Genomic DNA, 24665 nt, shown 5'->3' with positions numbered 1-24665 from the left:
GGGAAGGGGAGAGAGAAAGAGAAAGATAGAGCGACTATAGAGAGGGGTAAAGAGATAGAAGTTTTTTTGCACCATGTAATGCCACATATCCCAGCACATAAAAGACAAAGGATTTCTATCAAATCTTCATTACAAAACTACCAACAGATTATCAATCAACATTACAAAATATTTTTATAAAGCTTTCAAATATCAGCAGCACTATGAAATGGCAGTAATGAGGTGAATTTAGGTCAAGTTTTTTTATCAAATCCGAAAAGAAATAAGTTTTTGTCTATCCTGCTATAACTGGAAAACATTACACTTGAAATATTTACAAAAAAAACAAATATATACATATATATATATAATGATGCGAATAGTCGAAATAGTATTCTGACAAAATAGAGAAATAAAAAGGAAAATAAAAAGGAACACCGTTTCGTCTTTATTTCATCTAGAGGAAGTCTCGAAATAAAAATGAAACATTGATGAACACAACACGGTTTGTTCCTTTTTATTTCTCTCTCTCTCTCTTTTATATATATATATATATATATATATATATATATATATGAAGAAAATAACAAACTTAAAGACTGTAAATTATAATTTACAAGAATTTACTATTTGACAGGAAACTTAGAAAGCAATATTAAGTGACTATTTTTGCATCCAATAAGAGTACTGTCTCTGTTTTCTCCGCCTTCTGGCTTTGTGCCACATTTTGCTGTGATTGAAAGTAATTAAATCATACCACTTGTTCTTATCAAAATAAGGGAGATCATTTTATGGAAGTTTCAGAACTTTCTAAACAGCTTTGCATAATACAGGGTGAAGCACAAAGATCTCACATTTGGTGGCCATTGTGCAGTCTAGTTGTGATAGAGAGATCGGGTTAGAGTTTGGGTTCGGGTTCGGGTTCAGTAGGCTAGGCTCTATCATATTCTTCATGAATTATTATAGTATTTTTTTTATCAATAATCATAGAGTGTTGAGTGAAATGTTTCTTTGGTGTTGATCCCTTCAATGGGAACTTATGCAGCTGGCAATGTCACCAAATTTAACCCCATGTGAAATTTTCCTTTCGAGATGAATTAAAGAAAATATTTTTGTCTTCAAATTGGCTGGTCATGCTCTAGTATCTATAAGTTAATTAGTCTGGTTGTACAAAAGAAAAAAAAACTGAGAAATATTTTCACCCCAAATAGATATCAGAACTCAGTGGCTGAAAGTTAATTGTGCTGAGACAAAGGAATTTCAAGCAGAAGTCTTTTAATCATCAGAGGTAGCAGGCTCTCGTTCTATTGTCTGCCAGAGCTGCTGACACTGGGTTAGCAGCAGCAGCCATATGCAAATGACCAAGCCGGTTGTGCAATGTGACATCACAGCAGAGATAAAAAGGACACACATGCTCAGAGAAGTATGTATTTGAGACGTGTTCAAGACATAGAGATGAGTTCAAAACTTGAGAGAGCAGAAAAAGACGTGTTTGAGACACGAATGTTCCAAGAAGTGGGTAGCGTCAGAGCCATGACAAAAAGTCACACGTGGATGGAAAAGGGGAAATGAATTGTTTAAACATTTAGAAAAAAATATGCTGTTGGAAATACCAAATATAAAGACTTATGGCAGGGTAGATGTCTTCACAATTGTATTCTCAGCATTACCTGCACTGAGAATTGAACCTTCAACCCCCCAGAAGAGTGTCACTTATGAACTGAATTTTGCCAAGGTCGGAGGTTACATCAGATGAAACATTTTGAGAAAAACAATCACGATAAGAACAGCAATTTGTCATTAAATTTAATGTTTTACAAAACATTTTTTTTTTTAAATAGTTAAAAAAATAAAAGAAATGCTGAACTGTACTAAAAAATATTTTTTAAGAAAAAGATTTTCTAGTTCAAGTCCAGAATTCAACCTAATTAAAAAGACAAAATACAGAAAAATCTATAAATATACTCATCGCGAAACGAAGATGTTGTATTCCATAGCTCACATAAACTGATCAAGTAGTTTTATTTTTAACTAAGAAAATCAAAGGGACTGTCCAGCATCGCCATCTTGAAAAAAATAAAGGGCAAATAACTCCACAATAATTCAAATTTGTGAGATCAGCCTTGTAATCTTAATGATTTCACATTAATAGCTTAAAATTGTTTAAAAATGATTTCTTTATAAAAAAAAACAAAAAAACTATGTGATCAATTTATGTGATTTTTGGTATATGACATGATTGTTTTGTGATGGGTCCATACATCATAAAGTTTTTTTTTTATATTGTTTTTTTTTTTTTATTTAGATTGAAATCTGGATAAGAACCAGATTTTTTATTATAAATATCTTAAATTCATCACAAGTTTAAAAAACAAAAATTGGTAATGAGATACAATGTGTCCTTTTGGTTGTTGTACATTCTGGAGTGCCTCAACTCTATTTGATCCAATATATATTATGTAAGAAGGAAATCGAGAATGCAAAAGTTTGGAGTTACCTCATCTACTCCACTTGTTCCATTTTTGACACCACGCCGGAATATCTAAAAAAACAAAATAAAAATTGTCAATTTATCATGAGAAATTATAAATGGTGTAAGTTGAATGAAATTTTTGTTCATCAAAAAAAAAATATCTATGTTGAAATAGTGAAAAATGGACTAAACATTCTCGGCAAAATAAATTACATTTTTATTTAGTGGATGAAAGTGCTCGCGTAAGTAGATATAGAGCAGTCTTATTCTGTAATACATTTTTTGGCGCATATTTAGACTTTAAAACTATTTAAAAAAAAAAAAACTAAATAGCAAAAAAATCATTATGACACGGAATAAAGATGTCATATTCCAAAAATCACATAAAATGATCAAATAGTTTTTTTCATACACAGAAAATCATTTGTTTAATGATTTTTAATGATTTTAATAGGAAATTGTATCCAATACAAGACTGATTTTGATCTTGATATTTCAAACTGAGTTATCTTTTCGTTTTTAAAACATGGTGGACCATAACATAGTATCTCAGTCACAAAATTTGATTTTCTTAGTTAAAAAAACCCCAAACTATTTGATCAATTTATGTGATTTTTGAATATGATATCCTCGTTTTGTGAGAAAGTTTTTTTTATGCTTTGAAAATAGGTTTAGTTCTAAATAAGCACCCATTTTTTAAAAACTTTGAACAAAAAATAAAAAAATGATATTTTGAGAACATATTCATGTGTCATTTTACTTACATGCAAGTGACTTGGTTTTTTAAGTTTTTATTTTCAAATCTCCCTGAACTACTTTTGTTTTTTTCTCACTCACATGCCCCTCTTCTGAATTTGTAGTAGCGGGCCGATATCGGTGGACTTTTTTTCTACTAAAACGGTTATTAACAATGTTTTCTTTTGTTTTTTTTTTTAAAGTTATTCTAGCAAATTACCTAGCAATTTAATAAAAAAAATATTGTAAAAACTGAATTCAACTTGAAAATACTATGAAAAAAATAGCCTTTTAAATTTAGTAATCAACTGATATAAATTACTGGACAATAAAAATAAATTAAAACAAAAATCATTTTTTCGTTTTTCGAATAACTTAATCAAGGAAAAATGCCATTTTTTACTTGATTTCTAAATTTAAAAAGCTATTTTTTCAGAGTATTTTCAAGTTAAATTCAATTTTTATGATATTTTTGTTTTTTTAAATTGTTATGCAATTTACAAGAATAGCTTTTTTAATTTAGTAATTAAGTAAAAAATGGAATTTTTAATTGATTAAATAATTCAAAATAAACCAATGATTTTGTTCTAAATTAATTCTTTTTATTGTGCTATAATTTGTCACAGTTTGAAATATGTTAACATTAAAAAAAAAAACACCATTGTTAATGACCGTTTTGGTAGAAATTCGGAATAGAGACATGGGAGCAAGAAAAAGTGAAAGTCATTCAGAGAGACGTCTCCTACACAGGAGAACCTTAGAATGTTCCAGAGAGAAAAATACTTGATTTTTATGATGCTGTATTTGAAATTAAAATGATTCGGGGATTCAGCAATTCTATTTTTCTATTTCGACACAAACCTTAATCCCCACTCCTTCTTTTTCTTTTTTGTCTTCCTCGCAAGACTATGAAAGACCATTTTTTATTTTTAACAACATGTAATGTGACCTGATAAAAAAAAAAAAAAATTGTGATTGCTGAATCCCTGAATCATTTTCATCACGGACTAAACTTCTGTATAAGCAACATCACCTGAATAGATCTCTAGTTACTAGTAACTAGCTAACCGAAACATGCTCATGAGTGCGTAACAACATATTAATGCTTACGAGCACTCTTGTATTAACCTTGTTAAAACTTCATTGGTTATTTTCCCTTGGGAAAATATTAACCCAGAATTATATATATATATATATATATATATATATATATATATATAAAATAAAATAAAATAAGTAGGGCAGTAGAGTGAAAAGCATATCTTATTTTTCTTTTATTTATGTATATTGACATTTGTTTCTCTATTTTATATTTAACTCTATAACCATTTATTTCTCCTCTTTTTCTTCCTTGATCTTTCTTATTTATATTTATGTCTCGGCAGGAGAGTGAAAAGCATATCTTATTGTTCTTTTATAAATATTATTGGAATTTTTCCCCTTTTTTTCCCCTTGTACACATTTTTGTGAATTATTCCATGGATTTCTAGCTTTGGATTATTTTGGACCATCTTCCAATTACGGGATTTCCTTGGATTTTACTTGTGCAAATGGAAATTCAATTAACTTTCTTGAAGTTATATATTTGGATTTTACCGTCACTGGATTATTTATCTTCTACCAGACTATCCATTCACGTGTAATCACCGTTTTCTTCACCATATTGCCTCTGCTTCACTTTTTTGTTATCAAGTAAGATCTTTGACTTACTTGTTGTTTCATCAAATACTTTTGCATGCAAAATCCGATCCTGTATTTTGCTAATTCCTACTCTCCGATGAGAAGGAAAGTATTTAATCGAAACTTCGCAGATTAAGGACTATCCACTTATCTAGTGTTTCCTTTTCAGATTAAATATGTTTTTAACTCTTTTTCAAAGTGTTTTTTAACATGTTTTACTAACTGTTTGCTCGTATATATATATATATATATATATATATATATATATATATATATATATATATCAAAAATGGTAATTAGTAAAAACCTGAAGAGAGTGCTCAATACTATTGTAGGGCAAATATGTGTTTTATTTTTTATTACCGTTTTATCTGTATAGTTACACATGTTTCGGTTGCCAAACCATATCTATGATCCAGCAACCTCGTCAGACCTTACAGAATATACATATATATATATTCAAGCATGTCTGATTGAACACAACTGAGTTCTTTTTCTGATTTTGTTGGATAACATTGTGCTTTGCCAAGCGGTCTTTTTTATTTTGGCTGACAAGTTGTATAGTATGGTGCCCAGTAGTTGTTGTTTCGTCATATTCTCCTATAGTTAGTTCTAAGCGAAGAAAGTGCTTGAAGAGAATATAACCGAACAACAACTACTGGGCGCCATAATATGTAATGATGTTACTTGCCCGGATATTACCAATTCACCCTGCTACAGGCTAAGAGTTGGGTGGGGTGTTCGACATGAGGTATTAGAAATTTATTTTTTTCTCCAAAGTCTGGAATACTTTATTGCCACTATGATAAACAGAAAAGAAAAGTGAAGTTGACACGGCAACGAAAGGTCTGTTCTATTATCTAGAAAATATTGTCATAAAGTCACCTGGTCAAGTTAAGTGTCAGACCACCAAGCGAGCATGGAAACGAAACTTGGAAAATGCGAGAGTTAGCTAATGAGTTAGTTTGGACAGATAATACAGTTTCTTTGAGGGAAAAGTAATTGTAGTTGAAGAGGAAGAAAGAAAAAGGGAAAAAGAGAATTAAAGAGAGATATGGTTACGAAAGAGAAAGAAAAGATTCATAAGAAAAGAAAAATATAAAATAATGGGATAGAGAAAAAAAAGAGTAATCTACAAGTGACAGAGGGGGAAGAAGTCGATTTAATAAAAACCATTGTGTTTTTAGAAATAGTTGAGACTTTTGCTGACCGGCATCGAGCAGTGCACATCGCCTTGGCCTCCAGCCCGGTGGGGCGGCGGCCAAAACCCCAGAGAAGATAAGTGGAAAAGCTCTTGTTTCTAGCTGCGAAATTGTTTAAACAAACTTAAGTTGTACAACCTGCATCAGAAAGTAATTGAGAACTCGAAGAACTTAGCTTTCCATGTACAAAATTTACCATGAATCTTTTTTAAAATAATTATTTTTGTTCACAAGAAATTCTCTGAGTTATTTTTTTTAACTGTTGAATTAAAACATGTTTTGTTACAGCACCGGTACCAAATTACAGCTGAGAAGGGCAGCATACAAGCCATTCATCAGACATATACGAAAGATGAACCCTACCCCAGCATCTGACGACAACTGGCTGAAGTAAGAGTTGCCACATAGACTTAGGGTCATACCCATTTTGTGTGCCCTGAGCAGCAGAGCGGTATTTTCCGGTGACCAGTGAGAGTCTGATCACCCTTGAAGGGTCCACCACTAGACAGTTAAGAATGTAGCCCTGTTGGGTTGCATCTATGATTCTGTGAGTCGGGATCGACGAACACGACCAGGGGTATATCCCAAATATGGTCCTGTGAACCAGGATAGCGACAAATGCGGCCAAGAGGACGTATAGGGTTAGGGTTAGGGTTATCAACAAATCGGAAAAAAGAAGATCTCAGTTGTGTTCCATCAGATATGCTTGAATAATGACTTGCTACCAAAATATACAAATATATATACATATATATATATATATTAGAAGACTAATAATGTGGGAATATATATTTATAAAATAAAAAAAACCTTGATACAAAATGGCCGGTTGTTTTCTGAAGGAAGTGCATAAAAATGATTTTGAATTTGTTTTGCTTAAAGACTTTCTTTTCTGAAATCATCTTACAATTTTACGTAAGACGAAAAATGTCAAAAACTCAAAAAGATTCAGACAACATTTATAAAAGATGCAAAATAGAAACACGTGAACTTACGAGACCTAATTTTTCAGTAACATTTTGTCTCATGTTCTGAACATTGGGCAAGAGCTTTGTTGTAGACAGCACGCCATCTATATCTTTTTTACCATCAATTAAATTGCCGATACTGTCTACTTTGGCTTTATACTTTGCTAGCTCTGAATCACTGGATGCTTGACCAATAAAATTCGATTTCACGTGGTTGGCCAAAGCTGGAAAAAAGATGCAAAAAATCATTTATATAAAATCATATTCAATAACATATATAAACATATAATTTAAATATTTTTATTTGATATGAAAAAGAATATACATACATATATATATATATATATATAATTTGAAAGTATAATTCTTATTTCTAGAAACGTTTATAAAAAATAAACCAATAATCAGAGACTATAATAATAAAAAGCATTTATTGTAAACAAGCATATTCCACATATCATCTTAAATACAAATTGTATTTAAATTTCTTTTATATATACACTACACAATGCCTCAAGCAAGCTACATTAACTACTTAATACAAATGATTAATTAAAAATGATTCAATTGTTAACATAGAAATCTAGGTGGGAAAATTATATACAATTCCCATTCAATTGGTAATATAAATAAGTTCCAGGAACTTTATTACAATTCCGAAATAATAATAACAAAAATTTTCTAAATTATCTAAAAATAACATAACGTTGGCATTAGATTTTCACTTGGACCCAACACATTGCATGCAGTGACAGTTCCAAAGGAACAAAGGAAAGAAATTCAATTCAAGATTTTTCAGTTAAAACAAAAGGCATTTATTAATTTTATTCGTTTTATCACCAAATTACCTGTTTCCCAGTCTGCAGCTACAACCAGTTGCTATGTTTGCAGCTTGCACACGGTCGTCCAACCATTTTTGTTCAAATATCGGATTGCATCTTGTTTTAAAAGTTCCTCTCAGAACTGACTCGTGCGTCCAAGTCGTTGCCGTCACATGATTTCAAATCTCTCTCCTTTTATTTCCCTTCTCTTCCTTTGTTGTCATCTCGTGCCATGGCTTGGCCATTTGCATATGTGAGATGCCACTGAGATGTCATGGCACATGGTTGTCCAACCATTTTTGCATGTTGTTTTAAAAGCTCCTCTCGGAACCAACATGTACTTCCAAGTCATTGTTTCCTGGTTTCAAATCTCTCTCCTTTCGTTGTTACCTTGCACCACGGCTTGGTCATTTGCATATGCAAAATGCCACAGCTGGTACATAATAACACAAATTGTATTGTCTTCTATAAACTTAAATTTCCTTTATATACACTCAACAATGCTTCAAGCAAATTACATTAATCTCTTAACACAACTGATGAATATACTGCATAATCACGTTGACACATCAGTTCCCATTAGATCAGTGAAGTTAAGCAAAGTTCAGCTTAGTCAGTACTACGATGGGTGACCATTTGGGAATTTCAGGTGCTGTATGTGCTTTCTGCGTATCTCTGCATTGTTTCCAGTCATCCTGAACTTCTCCTTGCCACTGGACTCAAGTAGTGCCGATTCAGGAGAGATGTGGTTAGAAACTGTGTAACCCTTGCCTCACAATTACATGTGCAGCTACTCTTACAGGAGGGTGTCCATTGTCTTTTGAGAGCAAACGGAAGTTGTGTACAAATGATTAATTAAAAATGATCCATTTGTTAATCTTAAAAACATACGTGAGAAGATTATAAACAATTCCCATTCTGTCAATAATATAAACTAGCAGGACCTGTGGAAATTCCGCAGAGGACTGATTCATATGTAATATATTGATGTTGGTATTCTGTAGATGTTCAACGTAAATGGAGACGCTCTGATATTATTGTAGCTTTTTTGTAAATACTGCAAAAGTATTTATCGAAGCTAACAGGGATGCCCGGCGTAACCAGGTCGTAAAATATGCTTAAATATGATATTTTAATTCTTGCAGATTTCGTATATATTATTATAGAGTTAATGTTCTATCAATTTTTATATATTATGAAGTTGTGATTTCAAAAATAAAAAATATATCTACATGACTTGGTTTCATCATTGAAACCAAATCCCAAACTTAGCCCCTTCAGCTTTAAGCGACACCAAAACCAAAACCAAACCTTATAAAGAATTCTTGATAAAATTATTTATAAAAAAGTAAATTACTAAGGTGCCATCAGCTAAAATTAAAACCGTAACCCAGACTTATCAAGAATTCTTGATAAAATTATTTTTAAAAAATAGATTATTGAAGTGCCATTAGCTATAATTAAAACCGACACCAAAACTTATGAGGAATTCATGGTAAAATTATTTATAAAAAAATTAAATGACTTCAGTGCTAATCGAAACCGAAACCGAAACCAAAACATATGAAGAATTCTTGGTAAAATTATTCATTACAAGAAATGGAAGAACATAATAATTAAACGACCCGGATGTAAGCGTGACACAGAAAATGACACACACGCTATCGTATTAATATATAGATAAGTGCCAAGAATTTTTTTACAATTTCAGAGTAAATTTTAAAAAAAAAAATGAAAACTTTTAAATTTGATAAAGTATATATATATATATACACACAGTAGAACTCTGGGATACGGTATCAGAAATTAGTAACAAAATACAGTACAGTATATAATACACATGTATATTATAAATAACACCGTAAGGCGGTGGAAATACCATAACCAGGGGATGGAAAAACTTTGTATTCCAAATCATAATCTGAAAAAAAAAACTGTACCTTAGCATCACTGTATCCCGGAGTTCTACTGTATATCTATATTTCTACTGTGTATATATATATATATATATATATATATATATATATATATCTACTTTATATATATATATATTTCTACTATATATATATATTTCTACTATATATATATATATATATATATATTCTCTTACATAATCTAAACAAATAAATGGGAAATCACAAATCACTCACGTGGTTCACTATTCGTCCGAACTTTTCCATCTTGATCGAGATGTCGATTCTGATTCAATCCTTCTAATGATGAAGCTCTTCTAAGGTCGGCGCTATCCTCTAAGTGAGATTTCGGTTCAAGTAAACTGCTAGAATCTGAGGGTAGACTATCGGCTTTCCTCCTGGTCGGTGAAGTATTAAGAGGAAAGCCTGAGTCTAGATTTGAAATTTGGTTGAGAGGAACAGATTCTTCGGGAATCGGTGGATTTTCAGGATCTTGAAGGCCATTTATACTTTTAGGTGATCGAAAATCCTTTCGAATAGATGGTAGCCGTAATTTGAAACTTTTGTGTCGACCTTTAAATGAAAAAAATTTTAAAAAATAGATACAATAAATAAAACAATAGGATTATAGCTGAAAGCATTTGGATATAAACAAAATAAGAAAAATTCATAATTTTTTTTTTTACTATCATACCCAAGGTATTTGGTAAATCTTTTTTTCTTCTTTTCTTTTTTTCACCAAGTTTTTTCAGGGTATTCATACATAATTGCCAAAAAAAGCTAGAATTTCATTTTGTGTTTGAAACTAGGGTGATTCAGTGGAGTGAGGGGGGGGGAGGAGTAGGTGTTAATCTACAATCGTGTGTGTGTGTGTGTGTATGTGTGTGTTGACACTAACCCTATTCGGGTTTAACCGGCTTCCTCCAAGGGAGGAGGTTCAATGGGAGTATGAAATTCACAAGCGGTCCCCAGTCGCATGCATATCCCCGTTAGATGACAACGTTAGGCTTCTGCAATTCTTGCAGGAGGTGTTGACGTCCTCCTACATACAGCATCTGGAATTGCCAAATTAATCACCCATTTTAGCAATGGCCAGGCTCAACGTTGCTTAACTTCAGTGATCTGACGGGAACCGGTGTGTCAACGTGATTTTGCCATATATACAATTATGCCATTTACAATTATACCAAAATATGAATGTATTTTATTTTTGTAATTTGGATAGATACTAACATTTTTTTCATTTGTTTTTTTTTTTTTAATTTTTTTTTTTTTTACATCACCACTTATCAAGGCCCAGAAGCCACCCAAGGATAAGGGTTAAAGAGTGTACAATACTAAAACGGGACAATATATTAATCGTTAGCAATGGAAATTCAGTAAATTTGTTTACTTAAGTGGAACAGCTCATCAAGAACTTGTTTATGTTGGACTTGAAGACAACCATATTGTTGTCACCTGGAAAGCAGGCAAACGGAAGACAGTTCCACAGGCGTGCAGTTCTAAGAAAGAAGCATGGAATCTACATTTAGGTTTAGGCACAGATAAAAAGTGGGGGGAATTATTGATAGGGTTTCCAACTAGACGAGTGTTTCTTGGGAAAGTTTGGCGAGGGGGGAACCATAGATTGGAGCTCAGTCGAGCACTTGCCATGAAAATAACGATAAAACAGAGACAAACTCGCAACATCTCTTATGTGAGAAAGAGGTTGCAGGGAAGAGAAAAGGGAAATCCCTACAAAGCTACAAAGTCTATTTTGAACTCTATCAAGGCAGGATGTCCATTCTAGCAGCTCCTGCCCGGATGTGGCAACAGTACTCCATCCTTAGATGTGCTTGGCTCTTATACAAGTAGAGAATTGTATCAGCAGTGAGATATCTACTGGATCGATAGAAAGATCCCACCATTTTTCCAGCAGCCTTGGCAATGGATTTGATGTATGTGTTCCATTTCAGATCAGGAGTAAAGGTCAAGTCCAGGAGCTTGTCAAAACATGAGGCCTCCCCAAGACGAGAGCCATTCATTTCAATTGATGCCAGATGGGGATCAGAACGTTGATGATGTAAAGATAAAACCTTGGTTTTAGATGCATTAAAAGTAACAAGCCACCTCTTTCCCCATTGTACCACATGCTCAAGATCAGAGGAGAGAGAATCGGAGAGGACTTGGTCGTTTACAGTCTTAAATATGCTACCATAGATGGTAGTGTCATCAGCATAAATGTCTACAAATGATGTAAGGATGTGATTTGGAAGATCATTAATGTAGATCAGGAAAAGAGTTGGGCCCAGGATGGACCCCTGAGGGACACCGGCATTAATACTGTGAGCTTCTGATTTTTGCTCATCAACTACTACTCTTATGAACCTATCAGAGAGAAATCATTTAATAATTGAGAAGACATTTTCAACTATACCGTAGCTGGAAATCTTGTGGAGTAGACCTTTATGCCATGTCCTATCAAAGGCCTTTGATATGTCAAGATCAATTGCCCTATAAAGGAAGCCACCATCAAGAGATTCGCTAATTCTATGAGATATAACTGTAAGTACATCTGCTGTAGATCTAGCAGAACAGAAACTATATCGTGTGTCACTAAGAAGGTTATTTTTGCTGAGATGGCTGATTACTTCTCTATTTAACACAAATTCCAGCAACTTACTCATGACGCACAAGAAACATATTGGCCTGTACTGAGAGGGAGATGACTGATCACCTGAATTCTTAAATACAGGGCATACTGATGAAATTTTCCAGGGTGTTGGAAAGCAATTCTCATTAAGACAACATTTAAACAGTTTTGTAAGTATGGGAGCTAGTTCTGGTGTAAGATTTTTGAGTACTATAATTAGAATACCATCAGGGCCGGTTGCTTTACTGGAATCAAGGTTTTTGATTAGCTTGGCAACATCACATACAGATATTTGTATATTACACAGCGTGTTTTCTGATACAGGAAGAAATATTGGGGGTTAGTGGCCTTGCTCACAAAGTGTAGAATTAGCTGCAAGGTTCTTGGCAAAGAGTTTGGCTTTTTCTGATGCTAATGAGATTACCTCAAGTCCATTGATGATAGTTGGGATAGAGCACACGCTTCTGTTTAGGACCCTGTTTGCTATTTGTCAAAACTGGTGGGAACCAAGCCGCTGCTCAGCTACTTTGAACTTGACGGACTGAGCATACAACTTTTTTGCATTCTTTATTACTTTTTTACAGTGGTTGCTGGCTGCCCTGAAAGTGGTTTTAGTCTCAGTACATCTATTATGGAAAAAGTTATTTCTGTGCACAATGGCAGCAGCACATTCTGGGGAGAACCACGGCTGGCTGTTAGGTTTCTGCTGGAACTTTTTGGACGGTATGAAATGGTCTATACCTACAATTAACTATTCTGTCAGGTCTGATACTATGGAGAACACATCCTATTTAAACATAGAATGCAGAGGTAGATCTGATATAAATGTGCAGAAGCTATCCCAGTCAGCTATAGAGTATCGATATACTGTAAGGTACGTCTGAGGACTTATTACATTTCATTTTTATTGATTGAAAGAGTGGTCTGAAGATCCAAAGAAAAGTGAAAATGGGGTCTTAAAATATAAAAACCTGAAAAAAAAATGGATGATACAGAGAGAGAAGAGAGAGTAAGCTAGTCAGACACCCTCTCCTTGCTTATGTCTCATAGTTTAAGCGTTGATAGTTTAAATCATTTCAGTATGAATGTTAGTTCCTCCCAGTGATGTGTCTGATGAAGATTTATTATTATTAGACACGTGCACTGTATATCTTTTGATCTTAAAAAAATAAAAAACAAATGAAGAAAAAATAAATTACTTACTAATTTTAAAATTCTTAAATTCTGTTTTTGATGGTGCATCAGTGATGTCTTCAAAATTGATAATAAACATGATAATATCACCATGTTCGTTTTTAACTGGTGCCACAAGTATACTAGCCAAGAATTTGCTACCTGCAAAAACAAGAAATAATTGTCAGAAAAAAAAAAAAGAAAAGCAATGAAACTTGTAAAACATTTAAATTTAATGACATTCTAAACAACATAACAAATGTTTTTTGTAACACCAGCAGATATGATGGTAAATTTTTCAAGTAAAAAAAAAAGCAAATAATAAAAAAAATTATATATTTTTTACAAAAATACAACTGTAACAGAAAATAAAATTATCCAAATGTGGTCTGGGGATTTATCAAACGGTGAGCTTCCTAACAAAAACCACTGGAGGATGTTCCTTGTTGTGGTTTGTGTGCAGACATACTCTGATATCCCATAAGACAAGCCCTTGTTAAGCATTAACTGTCAAACCTAGATATGCGTCTGACTAGTATCTAGTGGGTGTCTGGTGATCATAGCCACTGTGTTTGATTGACAGCCAGCTACAACCTTCATTTTCCTCTGGGAACTCTGTTGACAGGTGGAACAGCAAACTTCGTATCATCATAGATAAGTCATTAGAAAACACAATGCTAAGGTATCTTCCACAAATCAATCAATTAATGTATTGGAAAAAATGTCTTAATAGCAAGAAAACTACTTGTCTGCCCCAAATTTGAATGTGCTATTCATTTTCAGAAGACATGAAAACCCAGAAAAGTCATAATTTTAAGGTGAGTGTTGAGTTGCCATTAAACACCCATCTAGCTGAAACCACTGTCAATAATTTTCCCCACTCTTTATCTGTGCCTAAATCAAAACGTAGATTCCATGAACAAAGCTTCTTTCTTAGAAGTGCACGCCTGTGGAACTCTATTCCGTTTGCCTGTTTCCCACCTGACTACAACTTGGAAGTCTTCAAGTCCAACATAAACAAATTCCTGATAAACCGCCCCCTTAAGTAAGACACTTTATCAAATCTCCATTACTAACGATTACTACAATACTATCCCATTGATTACTGTACACGCAATAATCCTTATCTCTGTATGGCTTCCGGGCCTTGATAAGTGGGGTACTACCATGTAAAAAAAAAAGTAAAAATTATAGAAAAACGTTTGGAGATCCGTTTGCATTACATACATTGGAAAAACACACACACTGAACTTCTTACATTTTCAGAAGTTCAGTATAAAGTAAAATTTTTATTGCAAAAAAAAAAAAAAGCTTTGTACATGCAACTTATCGGCAAAACTCATTACTTACTGTTCGCTAGTCTTGGAATTATTCAAAGAAACTCGCCATTGATTACATAAGTACTGATCTTCCAGGGTGTCTTAAGCAACTGTACTCATACTTTTCAAAGATTCATTTCTTCAAACTGATTTTAATTTTTTTTAGGATTTCAAAATTATAAATTTTATATCCCGAGTTATGAAACTTCTACCTCAAAGAAACCCTTGTATAAAATCCTTCCGTAGAATGCCTTTCTCCTGGCAAACCTTATGCACTTTTCTATGGAGGTAAAATAAAATTTAGGTGAGCAAATCAATCAGAGGATGTGCTGAAATGTAAAGAAACTAGTTCTTTTATCTTATTTTGCAACCCTGAATCTCGGTACTCTCACCAGACGGTTACTGGTACTAACCATTGTCCTTAATCAGAGACGCATCGTTGGAGTAGGTCCATGGTTATAAACATCAGTGATGGGTACAAATGTGATACTATAAACGGGTCAAAGGAGAAAAAGCGCAGGTGAATGTTTATTAAATGACAAAACATAAAGTTTTGAAGCTTAAAATTTCTAAAAATAGATTCCTTTCACACAGTGGAAATGTTTACAGAGATAATCAAAAGTCAATTTATGCGAGTTTTATGTCAAAATTGTTTATGCGATTCAAACGTCACAGCCATATCGCATAATTGATACTTTGATAGAAAATCTCTACATAAATTTATGTCACTGTGTTATTAATGAGTGTCAAAATGAGCCTAGTGTTGGACTCATGAGGAAGCAGATCGTATGCTCCTGAGAGAGATTGAACCAACTGAAATGAATTGACAACGAACAAAAAGCTAGCCTCGATAGATAGAGTAGATTGTGTCACACACCAAATCCAGCTGACTTTAATCCATGTTAAATGATGGAGTTGTGTTATTTCTTCCTCTCATTTTAAAATATTTTGTTTTATATTTGTTAACCTGCATGAACCTCCCCTAACAACCATGATGATCATGGCCAAGAAGAGAATTGAAAGAGAAAAAAATCCACAGAATGCGCAACAATGCGGTTGCGATGTGTTGGCAGCGGGGAGTGCATGACGTTAGTATCACAGAAACTCCTGTCTAAAAAAAAAACTGCAATGTGACCTTCGAAATGCACGGATACAGTGACTGACGAATGAAGGTCATCCTCATCATCACTAGGTGCATAATTCATTTCTGGCTGTGAGTCAAAAGCTTTGTGGACATTATCTGATAAGCAAATCTCTGATTATGCCACAGAATTCTACATTAATGGTTGTCATGAATAAACATCATAGACAGAAAGGTTTTGGGTATTAAAGCTTCCGTACATTTATATCGGATCTACCTCTGCATTCCATGTTTAAAAAGGATGTGTCCTCTATAGTATTAGACCTGACGGAATGGTTAATTGTAGGTATTGACCATTTCATACCCTCGAAAAAGTTTCAGCAAAAACCTAACAGCCAGCCATGGTTCTCTCCAGAATGTGCTGCTGCCATTGTGCACAGAAATAACTTTTTCCACTGCTTCAAACGTAATAGATGTATGGAAACTAAAGCCGCTTTCAGGACTGCCAGCAACCATTGTAAGAAAGTAATAAAGAATGCAAGAGAGTTGTATGCTCTATCTGTTAAGTCCAAAGTAGCTGAGCAGCGGCTTGGTTCCCACCAGTTTTGGCAAATAGCAAACAGAATCCTGAACAGAAGCGTGTGCTCCATCCCAACTATTATCAATGGACCTGAGGTAATCTCGTCAGCATCAGACAAAGCCAAACTCTTTGTCAAGAACTTCACAGCTAATTCTACCCTTTGCGATCAAGGCTGCCAACCCCCAATATTTCCTCCTGTATCAGAAAACATGCTATGTGATATACGTATATCTGTACGTGATGTTGCCAAGCTAATCAAAAACCTTGATTCCAGTAAAGCAACCGGCCCTGACGGTATTCCAATTATTGTACTCAAAAAACTTCAACCTGAACTAGCGCCCATACTTACAAAACTGTTTAAACGTTGTCTTAAGGAGAATAGTTTCCCATCTCCCTGGAAAATTTCATCAGTATGCCCTGTATTTAAGAATTCAGGTGATCGCTCATCCCCCTCTCAGTACAGGCCAATAAGTCTTCTGTGCGTCATGAGTAAGTTGCTGGAATCTGTATTAAATACAGAAGTAAACCATCTCAACAAAAATAACCTTCTTAGTGACACTCAATATGGTTTCTGTTAACACCCCATCCCATTTATCCTGCCCCAGGAAAGAGTGATTATCTCCCCTTATATGAGGAGAGGGCCACCAAGGGGAAAAACCCCGGATGCGACTAGTCAGTTAGATTTGCCCTTTGAGACCAGTCGCACATGTTAGCGCTTGCTATAATAAAGTTTTATCTCATAACACATTCATGTCTGGACCTTGGTTATTTCATCTTTAACATCTGGTAGCAGAGCGTACGAAGATAAAAAAAAAAAAAAAAAAAAAAACATAATGAGTTCCAGAATATTTGAACCACCACGACTAAACCCGGAATTTTACGATTCATGGAAACGAGAAATTGAACTATGGAAGATAGCAACGAACATTCCGCCTTCAAAACAAGCTCCCGCTGTATTTCTTTCGCTCACCGGACAGTCTCGCGCTGCTGTACTAGAAATGGACATTTCATTACTGAATGCCGAAGAAGGAATGGACAATCTCGTCGAAAAGCTGGATACACTTTTTCTTCAGGATAAAAACCAGTCTGCTTTCATATCCTACGAGAACTTTGAAAGTTATCAGCGTGAACCTAACGCTTCCATAAATGACTACTTAATCCAGTTCGACAGGCACGTAGCGAAACTCAGGGAATTTTAAATAATTTTACCAGAACCCGTATTAGCCTATCGCGCGTTAAAGTCTGCCAATCTCAACCCCGAAAACGAGAGATTAATACGCGCGACAATAAACAACCTCACTCTAAAAGATATGGCTCAACAATTAAAAAAAATTTCATGTGAAAACTTAACCACGGCTAGACCACAAAACATTTCCATAAAAAATGAAACTGACGTCGTTTTTAGTGAGGCAGACACACAGACACAGGACAACAGTGAAATACTATACATGAGACGACGTCATGCGTATAAGCCTGCCTCTCCCCCTCACTTCACGCGTAGTAGCAGCACAAATAATGGCAGAGGCCGGCCACACAATTATAACCGCTACCCAAATCGAAATTTTTCGAATAATCAGACTCCCGTTTGTTACGTCTGTGGATGCAAATTTCACTATGCCAAAAAGTGTCCTTATTCCCAAAATAATCACCATTCAAGAGAAAATATGGTATTATTAAATGAACATAAAAACGATATTTCCGGCAGTTGTGAAGACATCGCTAATATAGTGTTGCTTAATCGACGAGAGTCGGAGAACTCGCTTTTCGGAGAAACCATAAATTGTGCTATTTTGGACTCTGGTGCGTCAGCGACGGTATGTGGAAAGAAATGGTTGGACTGTTTTCTTGAAACCTTGTCGGAGGACTCAAAAAAAGACATTCTTTATGATGAGGGCACAAAATACTTTAAATTTGGAGATGGTATGAAAATAAAATCTCTACAAAAGGTAACTTTGCCATGTGTCATTGCAAAGATGAACATTAAAATAATGAGTGATGTTGTTGACGCTGATATCCCTTTGCTACTAAGCAAGATGGCCATGAAAAGAGCCCAGACAACCCTAAACTTTAATGATGACACAGCGGAAATGTTTGGAAAAAAAATAAGGTTGCTGTGCACCACTTCTGGCCACTAGCACATCCCTATATCTACACCTCCACCAGACCGGGGTAAGTTACGATATATTTTATTTTTAAACAAAATTAATAAAAAGAGCAAAGTCGAGAAATTAAAAATTGCTACCAAATTACATCGACAATTCAGCCATCCCAGTGCACAAAAATTGTGTAATCTTGTCAAAAGCTCTGGTTTAAAAGATGCTGAATTTATGGATATACTGAGGAAGCTTCCTCTTGCTTGTCAGACCTGCCTCAGGTATAAAAAACCTGCACCTCGACCTGTTGTAGGATTTCCCTTAGGAACTCATTTTAACCAGACTGTAGCCATGGACATAAAGGAAATTAATGGACATAAAGTACTACACTTGGTGGACTATGCAACCAGATATAGTGTCGCTGTTAGGCTTACAAGTAAGGAGAGCTCTGATATACTCACTGCCATCTTGAAACGCTGGATTGCATATTTTGGTGCTCCAGCAGCTTTTCTTACTGATAATGGCCGGGAATTTGACAATCAATTCTTCCGAGACATGGCTCAAAACTTGAATATCGTAGTCCGTACCCCTGCTGCACAATCCCCCTGGAGTAATGGATTGAATGAAAGGCACAATGGTGTTCTGGGAGAAATGGTCAAGAAGACTTTAGAAGATGCTCGGTGTAATTTTGATGTTGCTCTCTCATGGGTGGTCAATGCCAAGAATGCACTTCACAATTCACACGGCTATAGCCCTAACCAACTGGTTTTTGGAAAAAATCCCAACCTGCCTTCTCTCCTGAATGATCAACTTTCTGCACTAGAAGGTGTGAGTACTAGTCAAATTGTTGCTGACAACCTCAATGCCATGCATGCTGCAAGAAAAGGTTTCATAGAGTGTGAAGCCTCTGAAAAATTGAGACGAGCTCTCCGTCATCAGGTGAGAACCAGTGTAATTGATCAATACAAGAATGGTGACCTTGTCTTTTTTAAAAGAAATGAATCTGATCGATGGCTTGGTCCCGGTGCTGTCATAGGCTGGGAACATAAACAAGTACTAGTCAAACATGGAGCCACATACGTTAGAGTGCATCCTTCACGCTTAATTCCATATCCTGACACATACCACAACACCTCTGAACACCAAGACACCAGTGTACGAACAAAACCTCAGAGGCACAACAATGCCACCACAAGTGGTTATGTGCCAATAGATGAGGGCAGTGAAATTGATGACCCTGAGCAGAATGAGGCCAATGAATGTGACACGTTACCCAAAGTGGCCACCAAATCTGTACAACTGCCTAAACCAGGCCAAACTATAATATGCAAATTCACCAATGATGAAGACCAAGAATGGAGAAAATTGAATGTGATCAGTAGAGCTGGTAAAGCCACTGGCAAAAATAAATATTTAATGAACGTTGCTATGGAGGAAGGTGACCCATTCTGGCTAGATTTTGAGAATGGGGTCTTGGAATGGGAGACAAACAAAGATGACCAACCCCTCACTAATGAAGCCACGGAGGTAAATCTAATGACTGACTCCTCTAATGACCAATATGATAAGGCCAAAAAGAGAGAACTCCAAAGGTGGGTTGAACACAAAGTCTACACACAAGTATTAGATCAGGGCCAACCAAAAATATGCACAAGATGGGTCTACACCAACAAGGAGTTGAATGGAAAACAAACCTTTAAGGCCAGACTTGTTGCGAAAGGCTTTCAAGATAAAGATGCCTGCAATGTTAGAAATGACTCCCCAACATGTTCAAAAGAAAGTTTACGATCAGTCTTAGGAGTTATATCAGCAAGTGGTTGGGTCTGCAAATCCATGGACATCAAAACTGCCTTTTTACAAAGCAAGCAATTAGATCGACCCGTCTACCTTCTTCCTCCCAAAGAAGCCAATGTATCCCCTGGTTACATCTGGAAATTATCCAAATGTGTTTATGGTCTAACAGATGCATCTCGATCCTGGTACCTAACACTTAGAGAGAAACTATTAAAGCTAGGGGCCACACCATCAAAATATGACCAGGCTATTTTCACTTGGCATTTCAAAAACAAGCTTCAAGGCATAATTGCCACTCATGTCGATGATTTCTGCTTTGCTGGTTCAGAAACCTTTGAGAACAAAGTCATTAATGAACTTCGTAAACTTTTCAAAGTGAAATCTGAAGAAGTTGCCAAGTTCCAATATATTGGATTAGAAATAAAAAAATCCAATAGTAACATCAATATTGGACAAGATGAATACACAAAGAAACTCAGACACATTCCGCTGCAGAATGGAAGAAGGCTGGAAGACAAGCTGACATCCACTGAGATCTCCGAGGCCAGACAGCTAATCGGTCAACTCAACTGGCTAGCCACTCAAACTAGACCTGACCTCAGTTTTGATGTCAGTGCATTGAGTTCCATATTAAAACAAGAAAATGTGGAATGTATAAGACAAATAAATAGGACTATCAAAAAGGCAAAAAAGGAGAAATCCCAAATCTATATTCCCAATCTTGGAAACCCTAAATTGCTTCAAATTATAGCATACAGTGATGCATCCTTTGCTAACCTAACTGACGGTGGATCACAAGGTGGCTACATTATTTTTCTGGTTGGTAGTAATAACCAATACATGCCAATAGCCTGGCAATCTAAACGCATCAAAAGAATAGTCAAAAGCACGCTTGCTGCGGAGACTCTGGCCATGGTTGATCTTACTGAAGCCTGCCATTATTACAGAAAATTGATACTGGATTTGCTGCAAATGGAAGATCACACTACAAACATCAAGATAACATGCAAAACAGACAATTCCTGTTTGTATGATGCAGTGCATTCTACCACACAAATCCTTGATAAAAGACTAAGAATTGAAATGGCCATCCTTAGAGAAATGGTTGACAGAGGAGAAATTGCAGAGATATCCTGGATACCCACTGACAAACAAATTGCTGATGGCTTAACAAAAAAGGGAGTCCCCTCTTTTAAAATTCTAGGATTCACATCTGAACCCAAGGAACAATCTCTCTAATCCTTAAAACACAGTGTCACATAATTTTGTTAAATTCTTCTTTTTCTTTCCCTTTCCCTGCAGATAACCCTTTGATGATGTCTCCTGAAAACTTTCATCAGCACAAGAAAGGAAAGCGGGGAAGTGTTAACATCCCATCCCATTTATCCTGCCCCAGGAAAGAGTGATTATCTCCCCTTATATGAGGAGAGGGCCGCCAAGGGGAAAAACCCCGGATGCGACTAGTCAGTTAGATTTGCCCTTTGAGACCAGTCGCACGTGTTAGCGCTTGCTATAATAAAGTTTTATCTCATAACACATTCATGTCTGGACCTTGGTTATTTCATCTTTAACAGTTTCCGTTCTGCTAAATCTACAGCAGATGTGCTTACAGTTATATCTCATAGGATTAGCAAATCTCTCGACGGAGGCACCCTTTCTAGGGCAATTGCTCTTGACATATCTAAGGCCTTTGATAGGGTATGGCATAAAGGTTTACTTCATAAGATCTCTAGCTATGGTATTGCTGGAAATGTCTTCTCAATTATTAAATCATTTCTTTCTGATAGGTTCATAAGAGTAGTAGTTGAGGGGCAAAAATCAGAAGCTCACAGTATTAATGCCGGTGTCCCTCAGGGGTCCATCCTGGGCCCAACTCTTTTCCTGATCTACATTAATGATCTTCCAAATCACATCCTTACATCATTTGTAGACATCTATGCTGACGACACTACCATTTATGGTAGCACATCTAAGACAGTAAACGACCAAGTTCTCTCCAATTCTCTCTCCTCTGATCTTGAGCACGTAGTACAATGGGGTAAAGAATGGCTGGTTACTTTTAATGCATCTAAAACCAAGCTTCTCTCTTTACATCATCAACATTCTGATCCACATCTGACATCAATTGAAATGAATGGCTCTCGTCTTCAGGAGGCCTCAAGTTTTGACAAACTTCTTGGCTTGACCATTACTCCTGATCTTAAATGGAACACGTACATCAAATCTGTTGCCAAGGCTGCTGGAAAAATGGTGGGATCTTTCTATTGATCCGGTAGATATCTCACTGCTGATGCTATTCTCTATCTATATAAGAGCCAGGTACGTCCAAGGATGGAATACTGTTGCCACATCTGGGCAGGAGCTGCTAGAAAGGACTTGGCCTGCCTTGATAGAGTTCAAAATAGACTTCGTAGCCTCGTAGGAGATGTCCTTTTCTCTTCCTTACAACCTTTATCTCACAGAAGAGATGTTGCGAGTTTGTCTCTGATGTATCGTTATTTTCATGGAAAGTGTTCGAATGAGCTTCAATCTATGGTCCCCCCTCGCCAAACTTTCACAAGAAACACTCGTCTAGCTGTAAACACGATCAAAAATTTCCCCCACTCTTTATCTGTGCCTAAACCTAAACGTAGATTCCATGAACAAGGTTTTTTTCTTAGAACTGCACGCCTGTGGAATTGTCTTCTGTTTTCCTGCTTTCCGGCTGACTACAATATGGTTGTCTTCAAGTCTAACGTAAATAAGTTCTTGATGAGCCGTTCCATATAAGTTATCAACTTTACCAAATTTACATTACTAATGATTACTATAATGTCCAATTTCTACTGTACACTCTTTAACCCTTATCCTTGAGTGGCCTCTTGGCCTTGATAATGTGGTGATGCCTATGTAAAAAAAAAAAAAAAAAAAAACTGCAACAACTGCATTGATTTTGCTGATTTATGCAATCTTATGATAGTCAACACCTACCTCCGCAAGTGCAAATGACATCTGCGTACCTACTACAGCAGAAACATGATGCTGACTATGTCTTAATCAGACAGCATAATTGCTGAGCTGTCATCGATGCAAACAGTAGTGCCATAACATCGCCTGGTGATTTTCACTGCGTGTATCGAGCTACTGAAACAGCCTTGTCTAACATAAAATGGCCTCACGTGCACAAAGGAAAAAGAATCTGACATCATTAGAAGGATCATTCAACATGAGGACACATAGAGCTCTCTCTAAAGAAGTGACACTGGTTGAACTCAGTTCAACAAAGCTTGAATGCATGACTGTGAATGCAGACTCCAAGGGAAAAAATGCGAAAAAGAAGCAACATTATCAGGAATTTCTTGCTGACAAATCTCTGTTGAATTGGCACGTAGCCAAGAATGAGACAAAGAAGTATATGGCATTTGATCATTACAGTGAGATCTATATGATCTTTATTACCTCGTAAAGGCATGCACCAACAGAACACGACATTGAGCAATCCTTTAGCATATATTAATGAGCATGGTTGATTTGTGATACTATCGGCGTCCTTCCCCCCAACTGTTGAAATGTGTGGAGGGGGGGGGGGGTAAAAGAGAAAAAAATGTCTGATAAAAACATATAAGAAATGGGTTTATTGGCAGAATAATAGAAGAATAGATGCCTTAGCATCATGTTTCAATAACAGAAGAATAAAGAGGAAGTTATTCACCAGGGTAGACAAAGAAAAGTAAATTGTTAGTTGGGGTGTTGTCACAGATTATTAACTGTTGACGTCATTATTTCAAGAAAATCAACAGGAGTTTCCACCATGAGCCAACTTTTCCCCACTGTTAACTTTGATTCATTCTTGGTTTATACACAATCACAGCTGCTAAAAGTTTATTATATGACCTTTTTTTAATCTGGAAAAAAAAACTCCAACTATCAAACAATGTGATTTGATATCCATGAGGAGTTGGTTAGCTGGGTAAGACTACTTCACAACTCACTTGTGGCAATTCATTTGGAGTGCATTGAGGCTAATTTCTCTCCACTGCAACAACAACCAAGAACAGGTCACTCCAAACAGACGTTCCTTTATCTTAGAAAAGGGGGAGATAGCTCAACTGTCTTAACTCAGAGATTAACAACAACAAAGAAATCACTCCAAACAGACTTTCTTTCATCTATAGACAAGGGGAGATAACTCTACTGTCTTAGAAATTAACATCTATCATCAGGGTTCTGTACTAGCCTGTGT

General features: G+C 35.6%; 1 protein-coding gene across 1 annotated transcript in view; it reads right to left on the bottom strand.

Annotated features, from left to right (window-relative positions):
• LOC145291203 (voltage-gated inwardly rectifying potassium channel KCNH6-like) overlaps positions 1 to 24665 on the bottom strand; it is a 273483-nt gene that overhangs the window by 60252 nt on the left and 188566 nt on the right. The window contains exons 3-6 of the mRNA XM_080136788.1: positions 13607 to 13738; positions 10009 to 10344; positions 7065 to 7261; positions 2477 to 2521 (exon numbers count right to left, since the gene is read on the bottom strand). Coding sequence (XP_079992914.1) covers positions 2477 to 2521; positions 7065 to 7261; positions 10009 to 10344; positions 13607 to 13738 — 710 coding nt within the window. The remainder of the gene's footprint in view (positions 1 to 2476; positions 2522 to 7064; positions 7262 to 10008; positions 10345 to 13606; positions 13739 to 24665) is intronic.

Source organism: Euprymna scolopes, chromosome 12 (assembly GCF_053919585.1).
Source record: "Euprymna scolopes isolate OS-2025 chromosome 12, ASM5391958v1, whole genome shotgun sequence".
Lineage (NCBI taxonomy): Eukaryota > Metazoa > Mollusca > Cephalopoda > Sepiida > Sepiolidae > Euprymna > Euprymna scolopes.
Note: the sequence above shows the minus strand (reverse complement) of the source record. Positions and strands in the feature narration are given on the sequence as shown.